Source organism: Platichthys flesus, chromosome 17 (genome assembly GCF_949316205.1).
Source record: "Platichthys flesus chromosome 17, fPlaFle2.1, whole genome shotgun sequence".
NCBI classification, from domain to species: Eukaryota; Metazoa; Chordata; class Actinopteri; order Pleuronectiformes; family Pleuronectidae; genus Platichthys; species Platichthys flesus.
In genome coordinates, this window is record NC_084961.1 from 14,725,466 (window position 1) to 14,747,094 (window position 21,629).

Below are 21,629 nucleotides of genomic sequence, written 5' to 3' on the forward strand. Positions count from 1 at the left end.
GGCGGAGAGAGGAGTTTCCTTCAGTGAGTGAGAGAGAGAGAGAGAGAGAGAGAGAGAGGGAGACAGGGGTGGGGGGGTCGGAGCGCCTGTTTGTACGTGTGTGCATGTAAGGGTGCGTGCGTAAGTGCGTGTGTTTGTGTGTGCGTGTGTGTGTGCAGAGACAGAGCGAGAAGTGTCAGCTGGTCGGGGAAGTGCAGGGGGAGAGACCAGTGCATGTGTGCGTGTGTTTGGACGAGTGCAAGTGTTGGGTGTGCGAACAAGTGTGTGTGTGTGTGTGTGCGTGTGTGTGTGCGCGTGCGTGTGTGCAGGGACGGCTCTCCGGGTTGGGGGTGGGGGGACAAGGTGAAGACAACAGATCAGCGGACGGAGGGAGTCGTTTTTTTGGGGGGGTGAAGTAGTTTTGTGTGGAGGGTCCAGACGAGGACAGTCGAAGGAGCGCGCCGGCTGCTGCGTCGTGCGTCCTGGACACGATCCCCTGAGCCACTGCGTCCTGGAGCTGCCCTTTCATTACCCGTAAGCACTTTGGTTTATTTGTGTGTGTGAGATGTGTGTGTGTGTGGGGGTCTGGAGCTGCTGTCTCAGTCTCAGATGTATCTCTTCTAACTCAATATCAGTCTATAGACGCATTAATACGCACGGGAATGTTTCTAAACTCATTTTCATTTCAGAGTTTTTTTGTATTTTTCCAGCCATGGCTCCACACAGTCTCTGTGCACACCTCTGACAATGACTTCAAACTCCTGCAGGTACCACGGCTCATTGGGACAGTGTCATTTAAAGGGTACAAAGTGTGTGTCTCTTGAAGCCAATGTGTTATTGTTTACAGAGCGTGAAGCTATTTTTAACACTACCTCACTGCAGTCACATTTAGACACTGTTGCTGATGGTGCGATGGGACACATACAAAAACTCTTATTACACACACCCACACACCATTCACTTGTAGATGCTCTGCTGGAGTTAAGAAGCATCAGCGGGGACTGTCATCCCCTCACTGTACCTGTTTCTGCCACTAAATCCAACTTTCAAGGAGGATAAGCTGCCTGAGTGTGTATCCGTGTGTGTGTGTGTGTGTGTGTGTGTGTGTGTGTGTGTGTGTGTGTGTGTGCTGATGGTCTGTCATAAAGCTCCATTAGCTGTGACTTAATGTAGGCTAATCTCTGCACACTGCTAAACTTCCTCCTTCCCTCTCTCCTTGCTGATGCACAAAGAAGACTGCAGGTCCTTTTAGGATCAGGTGTCATCCGGGCCTATATAGGTGGGATAGTGGCAGACTTATACTTCGTGTTAATGCACAGGTGCTGCTTGTTCCCGAGAGGCTGCTGCTTCTCTTTCCTCTCTTGATGATATAGTACAGCAATAATCTGCCGGGGGGGAAAAAAGCTCTCCATGTCAGCATCTGAGTCCTTGGAAAAAACGCAGGAGTGGGTGTATTATATCCACCAACACACACATACACCCTCACACTCACACATGTGGCATTATTAAGTTGCTTCCCGATCCATTTAATTCTCTAGATCTCCCCGTATGACCTGTAAAGCTGAATTACTCCCTTTCTCTGCAGGAGGAACCACAAATGTCAGCAAATGTCAAGCACTCTGAGATTTGGCTTTGCTTCTCGGGCTTATTAGCCGCCCATATGATCTGCCCAGCTTGCCCTTTTGCCCAGCGCTTTGATTGGTGTGGACACACACTTAAGCCATTCGCAAGAACAGGAGATACAAAACCGCTCACAGTAGGGAAATAAAGTGTGCAATTACCAGCAGCGGAGAGAGGCTGTCTTTTCAGCGCGTGCACACAGTTGCAGACAGTTGCACACACACATTTAAACACACATTCTCAGTCAGCAGAGGAACCTAAAGATAGCAGAGCCCCAGTGGAAACAGTAATTAGTGGGGTGAAAAGAGAGGGGGAGGAGAGGAGGGGGAGGAGAAGGAGGAAGAGATATTGTTTGAACCATCTGATATCTGTTATATAATGACCTGTACAATGGAGACACGCTGGGAGAGAAAGTGAAGAGAAACCAGCAGCGTCAAAGAGTGAGAGGAGCTATTTAGTGAGAGAGATGCAGCTCGGTGTGTGTATGTGTGTGTGTGTGTGTGTGTGTGTGTGCGTTTGTGTAGATTCACTTTGCCAAACCTTTTGTAGGAAGCAGTATCAGTTGCAGCACTTGTAGGCTGCAGAAATATCCATCTTAACAAATCACTTCTTCCTCTTTTGAGTGTTTTCTTATTTTTGCAAATCTGGAGAGAAAAGTTTATGAGGTACGTCTCCAAAATCCTAACGCTGCTTCCCGTGAAATTTGGTGGGTAGATGGTAGTTCTCAAGGGACCAAGGGATTGGATTTTTATGGTGATCTGGAAAATGAGCGAGGGTAGGACTTTCCATTCAAAATGGAATTAAAGGTAAAAAAAAGGGATTGAAAGCTCTGCTCTAAGAATAACATTTCAGCTACAGGGCAGAGGGACGCATTCATCTTCATATCATAGTGTTTGGCATGAGTTTTGGGATGTAGATTCAGAATGTATTGAAAACTCTAGAATGCATCAATAATGTCCCTTTAATCAATAACACTGGAAAATAAATAGATTACATCAGTAGAGCTGAACATTACTGCAGTGTGTGTATCGTCTTTCCAAACACACATATGCACAGCTTCCCCCTGCTTACTCAAGGCAGATAATGCTGCACAATGCAGACGAAATAGCCGACTCCTATTTCAAGTTCCTTCAGAAATCCTCTCCCCCTCCCTCACTCTCTCCCTCTCTCCCTCTCTCTCCCCCTGTTTGCCTTGTCCATCAGTCCCGCAGGTGGAGAGTGGTCATGTGCTGAGAGGAGAGAGAGGGTGTCCTATTTAGTCTTAAGCCCCAGGCTTTGTTTGGGAACTGACTTGTGTGTGTGTTGTACACAATGGCTGTGTTTACATTGGATTCGGTGTGCACATGTTCATCCATGCATGCACAGTCATTCACAAATGCATGCGTTTGTTTTTTCTTTGGAAGAGTGTCAGATTTAGGGCTTTTGTCTTTTTTCTGTAGGTTTTACAAACCAATAATGGTGCAGATGCAACAGCAACTTTACGGAGTAAATGTATGTGTTATTTCAGTGATAGGTAGCTATCTTTCCTCTTTTTCAATCGGTTTTCTGTGCTGTATCCTCCCTTCATGTGCAGGGTGCTGGTGAGACCAGTGGGTGTCCTTCCCTACAGAGGGAACACTGAAAGAACACCATGGCCTTAGCGGGATGCCCTGACTACTTCTTACATCACCCAAACTACCAGGTAAATATTTGGTGTCTCGCCTGTGGGTGTGCTGGTCAGTAGCGTAAAGAATACGTCAGAGTAATGAGCTTTTCTGTTTTCATGCAACAGAAAAGCTCATAAGTATAGGACAGTAAATGTCTTTCATTCTGGATATTCTTACTTGATATGGCAGGAAAAGTGCAAGTTTAGCTCATAATGTCTAATAATAGCTCCCTTCCGTTCAGGTCCTGTATTTGAGCCAACATGCACAATGATAATCCTTCCTATGTTATTTTAATTAGTTTCTGACAAGTCAAAATGTCAGTAATCCTTGATCAATGTGGTCCTCATAGTTCACAATTTATCTGTGTTCTTAGAAAATAACGCTGTCATGCGCGCATGCTAATGCCAAAGCATACTTTGTGTGAGCTAAGTAAATAGGATTGAGCATTGGTTCACTGAATGTTTTTTTTCTTCTTTAAAGCACGTTCTTATTATCCCTACACAAAGTATTAGCTAACGTTTAGTCAAATTAATAGTTGTGAACCCAGGAAAATTCAGATGGAGCTAAGCTATCTATTTAGTTAGCTAGGTGCTTGTGTACTTGCTACATTGAACAACCTTATAGCCGTATCATCATTTCCCCTCATCTCAGTCATGAACTGGTGAAATGTTATAAAATGATATAATAAAAACAACATTAACAATAACAATTGTATCTAACGCAAATGGTTGATCCATACAATCAGCAGACGGAGCTAAATAAGCACTCATTTGCAATGACAATATATTTCATGTTGGGTTTGTCAATTGTTTCAAAAACACTGTTTATATCTCATTTGTTGAATTCCTTTTCACATCCCGATAGCCATCAGTGAATAAAAAGTAAAAAGCTGTTGTCTGTGACCCTCACAGGACTTTAATAATCATGACCAACAAGGTATGCCAGCCAATCATTTAATTGGGTCTGAATGAAAGAATTGGCTGGCATACCTGAAATGAATGGTTCTTGTCTGTCTCTGACTTTGATGGCTGTGGCTTGGTTGACGGGAGCTTTAGGAACCAAACAGTTCATTTGCAGGTGGAATTTGTAGAAGCTAGAATATGCTAATGCTTCAGTGTTGGTAGTAATTCTCTGTATGAACAACATCCTCCAGATTGCAGACATTAAAGCATTGTAAATACAAATATTGATTAGTATATATGTAGTAGTACTTACATAGGTGTATAGTTATCCAAATCCGCCTCTCTTTCTAAATACCAACATGTGTACACTGACTTTGTGAGTTTACTTGCTTCTCAGTGAATGACTCCCAGTCTAGTCAGGTGAAATATGGCATTGCAGCAACACAACGGACCCACATCCACTGTCCAACTCCTGCAGAATGAGCCCTTTGTTTCTCAGCTTGGATTTGCTTCTCTCCAACCCTCCAGTAACTTAAAAAATTTGGCTAAAGAGCACCGTGGATGTCTATAAATAGGGAACTAAACAAACAGCAATAACAAGCTGTGGGCTCTGAAAGGATGCGATTGATTGTATGACGTCTTACTGGGACGAATGGGACGACGTAGCCTCAGCTGCTTCATCCCTCTTAACGGCGGTCCAAAAAATGCAGCTCCCCGCTAACCTGAACCGTGGGACCGCTGAGCCCCTGTTGAACTGACATTAAGTTAGATTGGTTCACGTTAGCTTCCAGGATTCAAGGGTTTTTGCACCAGTTAGGCTGGAGTGAATAGTGAATTGAATCCCCATAGAAAACAACATTCCTCCACCCAGCATCCAAAGAAAAAACAGTTTGATGGCTGGAGGGAGAGAAGTGGGTTACAACATTGCTGTGTGTGTGTGTGTGTGTGTGTGTGTGTATGTGTGTATGTGTGTGTGAGTGTGTTATGTAAAGCTTGCCAGTTGACATGACACAGCATGGCAAACACACACTCACACGCACACACAAACACTCACACATACCCCATGGAGTCTCTCTCTGTGAGCAGTGACTGTAGGTTTAGTGCAGGGGTGTCCAAACTTTTTATCCCGAGGGCCACATATAGAAAAAAATACGAAGGTCTGGGCCACTCACGCCGCTAATTTTGAGGGACAGCTGCAATACAGTGGGCCATAGTCCATCACATTACATTTCATTTGGCTGCCGCTTTTATCCAAAGTGACTTACAATAAGTGCATTCAAGGGTACAAACCCAGAACAACAAGAATCAAGAAAGTACAATTTCAAAACTACAAAGTGCTGTAATTAAATGCCATTTAAGTGCTTCTGAATTGATAGTTTCCCAAAAAAAATTATAATTTTTTTTTTTTTAATATTTTTTTTTTGAGGTGTGCCAATTGAAAATGGATGGCGGGCCACAGATGGCCTGTGGGCCGTAGTTTGGACACCCCTGGTTTAGTTTATAGATAAGGAGCAAATGAGCTGTTTTCTGCATACTTACATTACACTATACATAACACTGTGCATGTTTGGGAATCTGGGCAGCATTCCAGGCATGTCTCCAAATGGTGTGTGTGTGTGTGTGTGTGTGTGTGTGTGTGTGTGTGTGTGTGTGTGTGTGTGTGTGTGTGTGTGTGTGTGTGTGTGTGTGTGTGTGTGTGTGTGTGTGTGTGTGTGTGTGTGTGTGTGTGTGTGTGTGTGTGTGTGTGTGTGTGTGTGTGTGTGTGTGTGTGTGTGTGTGTCAGTGAGAACCATGGTTTTGTGCCAGAGACGTCTCTGAGGAAGCAGCCACCAACCCTTGTTTTCCTTCTCTCTCTTTTTCCTTCCATCTCCACATGTCCCGTATGAGTGTGCGTTTGTTGATGGCCGAGCGCTTGCACCACAGAGTACTGGGGAACCACAGTCCACAGACTCGAAGCTCAACAAAGTTATGACTTTAACCATCAGAAGAGCGGAAAGAATGAAGTGTTTAACAGATCCTCTCCCCCGAACATCAGGATTTGTGCCAGCGGTGCTGAACATGCTTGTTCCCTCAGAGAACATAAATTGTAGCTCTCTCTTCCTGTTCTTGGAGGTCAGAGGACAGCAGCTTTAAGCAGCAGTCCCCACTGCAATGGGCTTGTGCTTGTGCTTTCGAGGAAGTGTGATGCTCAAGAGAGAGAAAGTATGTTGAAATGCCCTGATGTCAATGCTGTGGGCTGTAAGCTTTAGAGGCTTTGAGAAGTTTGCTCATGATGAAAGACGTGTAAAGAGTAGCTCCAGGATATCTATCATCGCACAAGAGTAACCAAAATATGTCAAGCTGATCAAAACAACAGGCAAAAAGTTTTCCTCTAGAAACATATCCAGTGAAATCGAGGGAAATCGAGAAGACTCCTCCTTTTCACGCTTGTTTAAAGAGCAGATACAGTCTGGAAATCTCCATAACGATACAGTGGGACAGGGAATCCAAGTGAGCGAGAAAGAAAACAAGCAGGGGTAGATCACATCTTTCAAGCCAGCATTCCAAAAGATGATTTAAGCAGACTGTAGTTAATACACCAGAATGTCCTAAAAGTAAGCCTTTCAAAAACAATGCAGTTATATTGGGAATGGAAATATTCCTCTGCGCTTTGGCCTCTTGTCTAGATTCATCAAATCACGCGTCCACATGCACATTGAGGTTTAAGCTCCCCTAAAACACATGATGTCATCATCCAAGCCCCTGTCCACATTAAAGCAGATATTTAGCAAAACAATATTTTTCCTCTGTGGTTCGTCAACACAAGCATTCAGTTGTTGAAGTCACTAAAACTAAGTTACTAAATTTGTAAACGCCTTCCAGAGTTTAAAAACCTCTGGTTTCTGTGTGTCCATGTGTTTATTCAAAACGGAGTATTTGGGAAACGATGACGTCACAGCGTACGTCACTGTTGCTCTTTGTCACAGGCTTGTGTCAGAAATAAAGACAACAATGGCGGCTGTATTCTGGTTCCTCTACGTTTGGTTCACTCTGCTAGTTCTGATTGAAAGTTTGCAGGTCAATTTAGCATCACTGCATCACATTAACAGACATCTGTCTCAACCAATATTACCACAGTAGAACCACAGTTCTTCTCCGGTATTTGACAGATTGTTGATAGACGTTATTGCCACCTTCATGAAGGCCTTCATGGAGATAACCATGAAGGCCTCCTGCTGTGGCATAGCAGCAGAACTCTTTAGAGCAGCAAGTATCGTACTCCGTGTACTTTGCTGGTAGATACCAATGCACTTTAGATGTTTCTAGTTTTTGACCAATGGTTGCACTCCCGAATGCACACACTTCAAAGCCTCCTTTAAAAACATCACATAATAGAGCTATAAAACAATTTCAAAAGTGATGAACTTGAAACAATCAATTGAAGATTGATTGAGAAATTCTCCCAAAGATTACATAAAAAGATAGTTTGAATCATGCGCTTGTGAAACTTAAAACAGAAGACTGAAGGTCTGAATCACCATCCACTAAAACTTTAAGAAGAAAACCTCCCTTAAGTACTCTACAGCTTACTGTATACCCATAAGACTAGCAATATCAAGAATGCTGTTTATGACTACTGGCTTTTCGGCAAATTGTGCATAACAACTCACATCTGGAAAATACATTTACTGAGAAACCAATGCCCTTTTTTAAGAAAGGGAGTTGTGATGTACAAATTTGGATTTCATGTCACTTAACCTCCTATTAACTGCAGAGGAAGCATTGGTCAGCTCCATCTCTCCAGACATTAGAGTCAGAGGATTAAGGGGAGGTCAAGACAAGGTTTTTACGGGAGTGTAGCTTGTAAAGTCAATCTTTCACTGCACCGGTGCTGCAGAGGGGAGGTGATTGTCTCTGCGTTTACTGATTTTTACTTACAGTGCTGCTACTGATATCTGTTACTTGAACCATGACACTGCCCTGTGTCCAACTTTACACAGTCCAAACTTATGATTCTCACACCTTAATTGATGCATTCCGTAATTTTTGCATAATATTATGCACATTTCCATGTCATACAAGCTAACACCTCAAAGCTAGTGTACTAGACATAGTTAGTACACTTTGTACTTGCTTACATTCGCAAGCAGCTAGGTTAGCTTAGCTTAGCATAAACTAAAATTAAATTAATTATTTGATGCTTTTAAAAATGTTGTAAAAGATCATGATTTACAGCTGATACTGACTCTGGATTTGTCGAGTATGTGTATGAACAGTGCCCTAGCTACTGCGGCTTTATTCACTGATCGCTACTGCACAGACTTTTTTTATTGCAAGTAAAAGAAAATTGCTGTTTAAGGAGATTATGTGGACTGTTTCTTGGCTCTGGGCTATTGCCTAGCAGCCAGTGGAGACTGTCATCACAGTGAAATCACAGTAGTTGTTGCAGGTTGGCAGGTATGCAGTCTGTCACATGATGAGTAAGGTATATTATATGTGAGAGGGGGTTTTGTATGTAAGTTGTATCTCAGCTTGTCTGCTCGAGCTGAAGCCTGCAGACTTTCTCTGTCAGCCCACAGCCCTGCAGGCAAGTTGCCTTCCTTAGAAAGCTTTTGGCTGTTTCTCAGAGCCCTAAATCTTTCTCTGGGCATTTATGGATGTTTTCGAAACGAGTGTGTGTGTCTGCGTGCGTGCGTGTGTGTGCATACATGCACAGCAGGACCTCTGACCACGAGCAGTTCCTGGAAGCAACGCTTCCGCGTTCTTCTTTTTCCTGGAAAAGGGAAGATTGAAATTTGGCTTTTTTCCCTTTCTTTCTCTTGTGCAGCTTTCTTGCCTCAGGGCTGATTTAAATTAGACAATGTGTGAGGAACTTGGCAGTATGTGCATGTATCTCCAGATATGTGAGATTGTATAAGTGTGCCAGAACTAGAAGGTTTACGCTCTAAAAATGATTTATAGTTGTTTTTAATGAGTACCTGAGAGTTTGAGACAACACCTATGTAGGAACGTGTGAGTGTCTGAGAGAGAGAAAGGAAGAAAGGGTGAAAGGGAGAAAGAGAGAAAGGGAAAGGTCGATGCCACAGGGTCAAAGGTTGACTGGTCTCTGAACTTGAAGCCTGATGTTTCCTCCTGAGTAGACACAAAAGAGCCACCCTTCGTCTGACCTTCTGAACTCTGAGAAAATATCATGTTGTCTCACTCTTTACGAAAATGTCTGAAGATTTAATCCGACTGAATGTCTTTTACCGGACAGTCTCTCTCTTCTTTCAACAGGAAAGCATGGACCACACTTCCTCTCGCCGGCCTGAGGAGCTGATTGTTCCAGGCTTCCAGCATTCAGCCAATCAAAATTTGCCACATCACCACGGTAACCCTTCTCATCTCTCTTATGTATTTAGTTTGTTTACCCTCCGTATCTATATCCTTAATCTCCTCTTGGCGACACAACCATTCTCTCCATGTGCTTTTCCCCTTTTTCGTCAGATTTTTAATGGGACCTCTGCAACCCAAAATATATTTGCTGGGCCATTAAATTCTCTTCCTGTCTTCCTAGAAATCTCCCTCTCTCTCTATCTCCATCTCCAACTAGGACATTGTCTCCCTCCATCACTGCAGGCTCTGCTTTCCAGATGGAGAGGATAAAGACAAGTGCTAAAGTGTTTTACCCTACCTCCCCCCTTTTTTAGCAGTGCTCAGCACTTTTTGTCAACCCCCCCTCCTCGCAATACACATACACATGCATCAGCCTGCTTCCAATAGATTCTCAGAAACCCCTTCAGCTATCATGGAAAATCTTGGAAATCCTTTTGGAAAAGAGCCAACCCAAGGAGAGGAGAGGTTTTTAATTCTCCCTCCTCAACCTCTCTTTTTTGTCTCCTTTTCCCTATGGCGGCAGGGTTGTTCAGCAGCTTGTCTGCTCTGGTGATTTGTGGTGGTCATGCACGTGTGAGAGTATTGTAAATATGGCTCCACATGGTTGTGTTGAATGGGTGTGGGGTGGAGGGCTGTAGGTCACCCAGCGTTGGAGACCAGAGTTAATAGTAAATGGTCTGAGGGGCAGGTGTGGAGGTATGCAGGTACATACTTGCAAAGAGGCAGTGACAAGCCAAGAATGATGAGTGTAATTGTACTCCAGTCGTGAGTACTTCTAGGAAGAGATTATTTGGTAGTGTCCAGTCTTGTCTTTTTCTAAGGATTAACTAGTTTGTATTCGGCGTTGTCTGCACCACTCCCGATATATTTTTTTACTGATTTTATCTCCTCCCATTAAAAATAATAATCCTCTGCTCACAAGAAAACATATCTTCATCATGTCAAGAACCCAAAATGATGACAAACGCTCAAACAAGCACACTTTGCCAGTAGGTGGCGATAAAACGTCCATCAATGATTTGTCAAATACTAGAGAAGAGCATGTGAGCAGCCTCAGTGAGCATAGTGTCCTATCAACTGCTATATAGCTGCGATTGTTCATCATCATCATCATCAACGCTCATGTACACAAAAGGTTGTTGAAAATCAGGCCCTTTGGAAGATTTGTAAAGATTCAGTTTTAGCGACTTAAAACACTGTTGGCGTGTGGATGTGAGGCCCAGACAAAGAGTGAATGTTTCCAACTCGATTTACCGAAATGCAGTGCTTCGACTTTCTTTTTCGCTAATGAAAAAATGTCCTGCTCTGATATGACATCCTTTACCTACTCACAAAAATAAAAATTGATTGCAGCGATTTAAACTCCACTTGGTGGTTGTGAACCTAACCTGGGAAAGCACGAACTGAAGTAGAAGCTGATGACTCAGGTTGAGTGGAAAAGGAAAAGTACATTTACAATTCATGATAGTAAATAACTTATAGACTGAACCGGAGTAGACCACAAACTAATGATACTAAAGGCACAGACACACAACTTTGTTCTACTTTCCTAATTAAAGGTCCTCAATTGAAAATGTCAGTTTGGTATTAAACATGCAAGAGGAAGTCTGGAAAATGTCTTCTTTGTTTTCGACATGTGCAGCCACCAATCGTCAGCAAGAAGCAGTTTTCCATATAAGAACTGACAGATGTCTTCAGTGACCAAGCCAAAGTCACCCAGCTATTGTTTCATTCTGACTTTGCACTACAGAGAACTACTACATCAACCACTCTGATTGATGTGATGTATATTTAGACCACGGCTCATGTTACCTGCCCTTTATTTATGCCTCCCTTGTCTTTCTAGTGATCTGGTGACGTGGTTTGTTTTGATGCTGTCACCTGCATGCAATTTCTTGAGTCAAGAGAAGTTTTTCCCTGCTCACACGTATTACACTTAGATGAATATAGAGGTGAATACGATTTTGTTTCTTCAAAATTTGATTTATTGAGAGGGAGGAGCTGATTCCCTGCACCACAAAAGAGATCGAGCGAGCATTGTGGGTGTTGCCTCCTACTCATCTGTTGCCTTGCATGCACGCCAGCAAATGTACTTTCCCAGATTTAGTGTTGCTCATAACTTTTATTATGAAGCCTCTTATTTGATTTGTGCGCTCTCCCCCAGCGTGGCCCTGCTTCACTTCAATAGAGGTAATTCATTGAGCTGCTTGGTGAAACCACAGACTCTTGCTGGCTGTTACTGGTAGTTGGAGGCTTTAGACTCCAAAGCCTACGGCTTACTCAAAAGTTTAGAGTAACTGGCATCACAACAATGATTATTAGGAGAACATTTTATTACACACATATTAACATCTATTGTTTGGAGAAATCCAAGACCTAACCAGTTTAACTTTCAGATTATTGCGCACAAAGCACACAATGAACTAATTAACAACACAAATCCAATGCAAGTATAGAGCATTGAGTTCTGAGTAGTTGTTCAAAATGTACTTTAAGGGATTTAAATGTTGAATGGAGTATTTATATTTTTATGGTCCATAAAAGAACATGGTTGCTATTTGCCCGAACGTCCAGCGCTGTTTTCTGACCTCTTGACTGCTGTCAGAGATCGATGATTGTAGGTTCTTGTGGCCAGGGACAGAGAGCCCTCATTCAGTGTATTCTGGGATCATGCAGGAAGGATTTGGCCACTTTTGTATGGAAGGTTTTGTCTTCAGATGCAGCCCATACATTTCTTCTACTTTCAAAGTCACAGTTGGAGAGGGAGGAGAGGATATTTTTATGCTATACGTCCTCTGGCTTCCTCGACTGAAGCCAGTAGCCGCGGCCAAGTGGGCAACAGCAGGAGGGAGAGGAAAACTCCAGTCGACTTATCAGCCTGAATCACAATGTGGGGCAGCAATAGAGACGAGCTCTATGTGAGAAAACCTTCAAACTGGCAGTAATTTAGACAAAAAAGAATCTTCCTATTTGTGCACATCAAATACTCTTGCTGCAATTGTGCACAGTTTGTATCCTGGATATTTGCGCTTCATTTCTGAAAAGTAGGAGGAAGTCGATGATCACACTTACAATGTTAATATGCTCAAACCGAGGATGCTAATATGCGCACACTGTGGGTTCACACGTCTGTTTGACTCATCACTCCCATTGTATCTATGTCATCATATCTGAGGGAGTGATTAAGTCGGAGCCTAGCTGCCAAACACTGACATGTTCTACAATTGCAATAAACCTTTGAACGTGAGTTGTCTAATTGAAATCAATTTATTGGACCATCTGCAATGTCGACACAATGGTGAAGGAAAAGTAGAAGATGAAAAAGCGAACAATGTTATTGCAACTCATCTGAGGCAAACATGAAGCTCCGTGCTAAATTCTACGTCAATCCATCTGTTAGTGTTCGAGACATTTACTCAAAACCACAAATATGAACTGGTTGGCATAAGAATAAATATCATGGGGATCACCAAAGTCATTAAGGTTTGTCTTCTGGTCCAAAGTGGTGGACTGAGTGACCAACTCCACAGTCCCCAAAGCCGTGCAGCTAACATGGCCATAAAGCACTTGGCGACAGTCGGTACCCTCCTATCAATCAGTTTTTTACTGCTCCAATCATCTTTTTTTATCATTTCTGGAAATAACAAAACGTAGATATAAACCCAAATCCTTAAGAAAAGACGATTTTATGTGTCATAAATGACTCATCAAAAGATTTCTGAATACCGATGTTCTGAAAAGTAAAAATGTATTTTCCATGTGCAGCTATTACTTTGTTACAGATATTTTTTACAGAGGCCATTTTGACATGTTAAAGTGGGAAATTTCAAGGGGGTGTAAATACCAAAGTGCATGAGGGCTGAATTTCATTTGTCGGTCTCGCTTCCTGGTATTGTGCACGCTGACTCGCTGTCATACTGTCGGGATGAACTGGGACACTTGAACAGAACTGAGCCATTGTTAATGTTATTAATGGTGTCAGTGCTTTTCCTATTTTAACAAGTCAAAATGTCTGCTGTGGGAAAGTCCTACAGTTCATCACAGCTTTACATAATAGCCGCCACTGACTGTCCTCATGCGCTCTCTTGTTCTTTTCCAACTGTGTGCCCCCCTCTGTGCACCTCAACCTATGTTCCACTCATGTACCCCAGCATCACATGACCCTATGTCCCGGACTGTCCGTTCTCTGTGCGTATGTGTGTGGATGTATGAGTGTGATGCATAACTCTGTGTGATCTGAGATCAGACAGGCCCACTGCTGGTTTCGGTCCAGTGGCTTAATTTTTATCTCTGTGGGCCCAGTGTGTATGTTCACTGCGTGAACGTGCAGGACAATGCAGTGCTTTTTAATCTTAATTCTGTATAATTACAAACACATGCTCAGCACTGCATAGCAGTACATGGTGTCCTTGGCTCCTCTGAGTGAATGTGTGCTTCTGTGTGTGTATGTGTATGTGTATGTGTGTGTTTTGGTGCCCTACTTTGTCCTGTCCATTTGGTCACCATGTGCCATGAACAGGCTGGTGAACTTTTCCAGAGTGCTGTAATTTCTTCCTTCTGGAATGTCAGGAATTCTGTGTGTGGTGTTGGGGTGGGACCCATAGGACCAAAGGGCTTTGGACATACACACACACACACACATACATACACACACACATGGAGACATACTGCAATTGAGAGCACACTTGACAGAACTGCCAAGTCTTGCACTTACTTTACTTAGTTACTTTATTAGTGCATATTATGGATATATTTCTATCCGAAAAACAGTTTTCTCAGTGAACGTTCACTTTTGAGAAGTTAGGATTCTGAAATAGCTGTAAGCCTGGGAAATGGTTAATAATTAGCACAGTCTGCAAGTTAGCTTTATTGATCCCTAAAGGAAACGTGAATTTTTTTCTTGACACTAAGCAAAAAGCGTGAAAAAAAGGAGAAGATGAGCTGAAAGTCATTAAAGCAAGGAGGGTAGCCTACACTAGGCCGTCCAGACCGACTTCAGTTCATTAGAAACAGGTTAGAGGATGGGTGCTGACACTAACCTTATTTACCGTCCTGCAAGTGGACCCTTTCACCTTTGATGTGGTCTGGTTGGTCATTTGGTCTGCGGGTGACTGTTTGGTCTCAACCTCCAGTCCTTGATGGACATCTTAGACCCTTGAGTGACAGGTTGCACATAATCTGACCAATGGTGAGCCAGCAAGTCAGTGTACTACACAGTCATTGGAGGGAATCCCAAGCCAAAGTGATATATATATATATATATCCAAACTCTCTTTCTGCTTGATGTTTTAGGACCACAGTGTACATTTGGAAATATTTTGTCTGTTGACCATGTGAAATTATAGCTAATGAAAAGTGCTGGTAATAGGGCACACAGTATGCACAGTAGGAAAAGGGCCAAATGCTGAGCTGTGTGTTTAGAGGCAAAGTGAAGCAGGATGCCTGTTCCCTCTTTGTGGACCACAAACTATTTACACCAATAATTTGTGACAAAATGACTTTAACAGTATTTACCCCATCTTGCTTCAAATACAGAAATTCAAGAACATCACATTGCATTGAATTTATTAACATACACATAACCAGACTTTGTGTTTTTCTAATGTTTTTCATTGCTTTTGACAAGTTCTTTATATCAACTGTGAATATGACAGAGACAACATTAATTATTCATCACTAAGTGTGATCTACTAAAAGTAAATCAGCCTTTTTTTTTCTACTATGAAGGCTGTTTGTAATAAATATAACCTGGATATTGATGGTTTAATATTAATATTGTTCTCACTGTTACCTATCGAGGGGACACCCAGTGGTTACTTGCTGCCCTGTCACTCACTCCTCCCTTCACCTGCCTCCACAGACGACGATGTGGACCTGGAGCAGCTGGTGAACGAGATGAACTCCTCCATGGAGAGCGTGTACTCCACACAGGCCGACACTGCGCTCCTCTTGAACAACGGCCACATGCACTCGCCGCACTACCATCCCCACCAGCAGCATGTGCACGGGGCCTACCCGGGACACGGCCAGGCTCACCGTCGCCACACCCCGCCCCTGCCCTCGCCCTCCAAAGAGAGGCTGCGCCACTCACAGCCCATGCACATCCAGGCCGTCAGGTAGACGCACACCACCTGCCCTCGGTGGTGATCTCAGTGATTTATGCGTGAGATAAAAGTCAGCTGTGTTTAGGACAGGACTGTGTTGCCTGAGGAGGAACACTCTGTTTATCTTTTGCTGTCTTTTCTTTTGTTGGTTTTGTGTGCACGAGGCAAACAATCTGTTTCCTGCCTACTGTATTCTCTATAGAGGTTTAACTCTTTGCCTTTAACTACATTTGAGGTTTTATTTTATACTTTTTGCCATGCAAAATATTAGATCAATTACACATGATTGTCAAGATTGATTGAACTACAGATCGTGATTTAGGGAGGTGGCTAGCATTGTCTGGTCTTTGTGTGGACTTCCTATTTTCGCCCCATGTCTGTGTGCGTCTTCTCTGTTTCTCCCCCAGTCCAAAGACATGCAGACTGGGGTTAGATTAATTGGAGCCTCTAAATTGACAGTGATTGATTGTTCATGTGTTGGCCTACATTGTCGACCTGTCCAGGATGTACCCCCCCCCCTCCCCCCTTTGCCAATGTCAGCCGGGATTGGCTCAAGCTCCCCCCACGACCCTCAGTGGATAACTACTATAGATAATACATGGATAGATGGGTCATGATATAAGTAAAATCACCATGTCAGTTTGAAAATACATTATCTACAATCACTCTGCACCAAAACACAGTTAACCTTTCCTCTTGCTAATCTTTGTAAATCATTTTTCATCATTTCAGAAGCAAGATAAATGTTTACCTATGATCAAATGTCAGGGGTCTAACTAACTTTTTAGTACACTATAAGATGTGACCTACATCTTTCTACACCAAAATGATTCCCATGACCATGGTATCAGTCTTTCATTGGTCTTCCAGTGCTTCCACATAAAAGTGTGTGTCTCCCTCTGCAGGTGCCTGCAGGAAGAGCAGCAACTGCGTCCAGCCTCCCTGCCAGCCATTCCCAACCCGTTCCCTGAGCTATGCAGCCCGGCAGGCTCCCCTGTCCTCAGCCCCATACAGACCTCTGACAACCATGTAAGCTTACTCACTTCACCTGCACTAATACACACTGATTGGTAATTATACAACTGACTGGAGTAGGCAGGTTCACTCAAGTGTTGGCTGGTTCCTCACTCAGGGCCCACCTTACAGTGCCACGACTGGAAAAAGTTACCAAAGCTTTTGACTGTTAGTAAGTTTTCAGTTAAACAGTTACACAGACATGACATCACATGTGGCAGCAAGCAGTGAGAGAATAAACACACATGGCTCGCTGTAATGTTGTTTTTTGAAGTTTTTCCCTGTCAGTATTTGTGTGGTTGAGCTTGGTTTTAAATTCCTCATGGTGTTTGTTGTCCTTTACTTGACCACAATCACAAGTGATGGAGTGTGTGTGTGAGGGTGTGTGTGTGTGTGGAAACCAGCTGACTGGCCTGTTATGTTCAGGTCAAAGCAGCATGTGTTGACTTTGGCTGCGTACAGCCTTTCCTTCCATTACACAAGAGTTCATCCTGGGTTATCTGACTATGTGTATATATACGTGTGTGTGTGGGTGTGGGTTATTATGGAAGCATCATTATCAATCACACACGCACACACACACACACACACACACACACACACACGTAGTGACAGACATGTTTTGCTGGGGAAGGAGGTGAGCAATGTCTCCAGGATGCTGCAGACAGAGTGCAGGCTTCCGTATCGGAGCTGGGAACATCAGTAGGGCGGACCTCTCTGAACCTTTTAAATCTGTCTGACAACTTAGGCAAGACAGCCACCCATTTCCGGTTCACACGCCTCAACCCTGGCTCTTAGGTTCATAGTGTGTTTGTGTGTGTGTGTCTGTGTGTGTGTCATAGCCTTGCCCTTCCTTCCCCATCAGAGCCTCCTGTCCTAGGAATGTTCCATCCTTCTCAAAGATGTTTTCAGGATGCCCACCCTGAACAATAAGTTATTTTAGATTTTCCCTCACTCTCTTGCTCCCTCCACACACACGCACACAAACATGCAACAACAACATACACAGATACACACACAGGTGGCATTATTAATTTCACATGCACGGATACACATGTAATAAGGGAAAGCATTATCTTTTGCCTTTGGTTGACATCATCTCACAAGGTCTGGAGTCAGAGAGCGAGCTTGCAGTTTGCACAAAGAGCCTTTGTGAGGGTTTGAATCTGTGAGAGCTGATGTGGCCTCATTTGTGTCTTTCCCAGAGCATCTTCACTTTGTCCACAGTTTCTTCATTCAATCAATCTGTGCTTGTTATAATAAAGAAATACTTAAGTACGTTGTGGTTGGTGTATTGTAACTGCACTTCGGGTTTTCTATGTGCTATATTCTCAAGGCTACTTTGCTTCTGCTCTTTATCTGACATTGATGACCCCCTTCAATTTTCCAAACAGTTAATGGCTCAGGGGAATGGCAGCATTTTGCTCCTTCTTCATTGTATTTTTCACGGAATGTCACCAGGTTTGAGTAGGGAGGAATGTTTTACAAGATTGCTTTATGGCACAAAAACAGAAAGCTTGTAGTATTCCTGCAAGGACAGTGATAAAGCCCATACTGGAAGGAGTAAAAGGACATGGAAAAATCACGTCCAACATTCCATTGTGTTTTGCATCGTCAGCAAATGAGAGAAACTTTTAGGCTGAAGAAGCAGAGGAGGTGGCTAAGAGACTGATAGATGTGTGTCATGGGATCTGTAAAGAAAAAAAGCAGGTCATGAATTTTTGTGTTGTTACATTAATGCAAAGAAATGCAAGGTTTTCATGGTTTACTGTAGAGTTATGGCTCCCGTACACCATTAGATAGCAATTGCGGTTTTGATTGAAATATCCTGGCAATTATTGGTGCAAGTCATTCTAATGTCCCTCTCATGATGATATGAACAGGTGATAGACAGCTGTAAGATAAAACGCGTATGTATTAGCTTTTCCTATCTTGTAGCATCATCAGCTCTATTCAAACTAATGACATTCCCTGTGTTTAATATTAAATGCTAATGAGCAAATACTCGCATGCTGACACAATAGCCACAGTTGCTGAACAGGTTACACATTACCTACTAATCATCAGCATTTTCATTGTGAGCGTGATTGCATGCTGGTGTTATTTTAGCTCCAAGCACATCTGTGCCTAACTAAATCCTCACAGAGCTAGCATGGCTGTGTGTGTGTCGGGGTCTTGACTCTGTGTAAGGATAAATGATACTCCGGCACTTCCTCCTGTTGAACAAAGATAAAGCTAAATATCCAAGTTACGGGCACCACCATCTTATGCAGCTGACGGAGTGGAGATGTGTTATCAGGGTGCTGCCAGGAGCTCAACCAATCACAAATTGGTCTCAGCTGTCAATCATGAACTTTTCCTTGTTTTTATGTAAAAAAATGAATATTAGAACATACATCAGTGTGATACGAGCTACTTAAGTTGAAAAAAAACATATTTGAGAAAATTTTATTGGACGCATACTTTTACTTTTTAGTTTAGTTTAGTCCATGTCCCATCTAGTAACATGGAGGAAGAGGATATTGCCTTACCTATACTGCAGCCAGCTACCATAGGGCGTTCAAGATAATTAGGCTTCAGTCTTAGACAGCCGTCAGCCAGCTACCATAGGGCGTTCAAGATAATTAGGCTTCAGTCTTAGAGAGCCGTCAAGTTGTACGCCTCAGTGGTAACTGGCCTTCAGGTCCAGACATCAGTGCTTCTTTTATGTAATGTCCTGTGTAAGCTAGCAGAAAGGCAAGCGTATGCTGTGAAGGTCTTTGAGTCTGTGTACGTATATATGTGCAGAGTGGTTTGTTTGTTTATGAAGTCTGAGGAGCATTGAGCGAGGCTTATACAACAATGCAGATGAGATTCTCAGATGTGCAGTGCATTGGTCTACAGACACTGGCACGGTTTTATCGCAGGATCTCTCTCCCTCCAGCTGTAGAGCTGGAATCTGAACATTCTTTACTAAGCTTCAGTCTTTCTGGAAGGGATACACAGCTTACTGTACATTATGAAACAGTAAAACTGTTTGTGACATGACAGGTTTCTATGGTCTGCATTGCCTTTGATAAGAAAAATGGAATTGTCCTCAGGGTATTCTGAACGGGCTTCTATAAATACATAACACGATGGTGCTCTCCATAATATTTTTAAGGGAACAACTAATTTAATGGTAAATTACATTTTTTAATCTTCAATACTCTTTCAGGAAGATGCAGAGCTATTTCAGTAGTCTGATTTGTAATTAATGCTCAATTCTGATTGTGGCCGTTTCCCATTTAAGTTGTGGTAGTCTCACACCACACTGTTCAGTCACCTTACCCCAGCTTTCACTAGGTTTGGGTCAGGTCCTGCCTGTCATCTCTTGGCAAATGGGTTTGTTTTGGTATCAAGACTGCAGCTGTAATGCAACTCCTGCTTGTATTTGTGGCCTGAGAGGCAGTGTTACGTACATCAGGGGCGGCAGGGAGCCCCAGTGGTTCCAGAGAAAATCTCTCAAACATAGAGCTCAGGCTCAAGCCCACTGGGTTGGCACACATCCATTCTGCTTAATTAGATCTGAGCAAGACTCTGAAACCCTTCCATCACTGGGTTCGCTGCTCTCTAGCTGAGTTTGACCTTTAACCTCCCTGTGGATGAAGGTAAGAGAAAAAGGAAAAAAAAGGATGTGAAAAAGTCAGTTTCTCATGGTTTGTTATACAGTGTATAATCTGATTATTAAAAAAAAGTAAGAGATTATGGGGAAAGATTAATACTTGTGTTTACATTCTGAAGCTCTTTTTTTATTCATGTCAGAGTTTGTCAGTTGTTCTGCCATTTGAAATAACTTTCTAAATATAAAAGCTATTGGATCAGCTGCCTCAAAATGTTGTATTGACATTCATGGTCCCCAGAGGATCACTTATGATTATTTTGGAGATCCTCAGATTTTACTTTTACTTCAACTATGAGTTGGACATGTTTTCACAGCTATTGGATGGATTGCCTGATGGTGATCATAAGCTTGAGTATTAATACAATTTTGTTTTTGTTCGTTCCTCTTTTGATGTTTGAGATCCTCAGGTCCAATTAAAAACAATTTGCACAGTTGCCTCTCCTGTTTTACTTTGTGCTGAACTAATACTAAAAGGACGCTACCATTGGTCTCTTTTATGCAAAATGTTCTGAACATAGTTATAACCACTAAGCAGCCCATTAACATTATGCTGGTGAGCATGTTAGCATTTAGCTCAATGCACTGCTGTGTTCATGTGGCTTTAATGTGAGTGTAGACTCTTGTTTTCAGATTCTTTGATGTCTATTTCAAGCCTTGAGCCTAACGTTGTGATGGTATCGTCAAATTTTTCATTTTGCAATGCTTGAAATGACTGGACGCTTTGTTGTCTTCGAGCCAGTTTGTGTGTGTGTGCATACTGAACCTCACACTTAGAGAAATTGTCCTTTACTTTCACCAAGTTAACTCCTGTCGGTTGTTTTGTCAGTTATCATACTGTAAATAACATTACATGGAAAATACTAGTTTGCTACGTTCATTATGTTAACTTTAGGTGCTAATTGCGTTTTTCAGTTTCCAATAGTACATTTAAAACGTTGACACTACATCTCAGCTCACATATAAACGTTACGTGCTTATAATTCAGCCTTGTAGCAAAATAAGACATGATGTTCTGCAGCAGTGTCTTAAAAACTAACTTAACACTCAGGCAATGAGCACTCTGGGTTAAGGACTCCCACCTCCTCCCCCTTATCTGCGGTCAGCTGATGTGCTTCTGCACGCTATGGTCTGCTGACCCACTGCAATCAGATCAGGTACATGTAAGTTTGTGTGGCAGAGAAAGCCTGTTCAACATTGTAAGCTTATAATGTCATGGATATGTAAGCTCCATTGTTAGGCAGACAGTTGTATTGCAGTTCTTCCTCACTCAGATCAAGGTACTTTACTGTAGAATTAAATGTAATCTCTTACCTGGGAAGAATCCCCAAAAGCAGAGAAGCACAAGTCTCTGAGTAAACGACTTAGT

At 42.7% G+C, this 21,629-nt stretch overlaps 1 protein-coding gene across 2 annotated transcripts in view; it reads left to right on the forward strand.

The window, feature by feature from the left end:
• The first annotated feature begins 342 nt into the window (after positions 1–342).
• Positions 343–21,629, forward strand: part of LOC133972864 (growth factor receptor-bound protein 10-like) — a 43,740-nt gene continuing 22,453 nt past the window's right edge. The window contains exons 1-6 of one of the 2 annotated variants that reach the window (XM_062410466.1): positions 343–513; positions 690–746; positions 3,173–3,280; positions 9,404–9,497; positions 15,363–15,618; positions 16,512–16,635. In XM_062410466.1, the coding sequence (XP_062266450.1) occupies positions 3,230–3,280; positions 9,404–9,497; positions 15,363–15,618; positions 16,512–16,635 (525 nt within the window). In that variant the 5' untranslated portion in view covers positions 343–513; positions 690–746; positions 3,173–3,229. The remainder of the gene's footprint in view (positions 514–689; positions 747–3,172; positions 3,281–9,403; positions 9,498–15,362; positions 15,619–16,511; positions 16,636–21,629) is intronic. The other variant, XM_062410465.1, reaches the window with a different exon arrangement.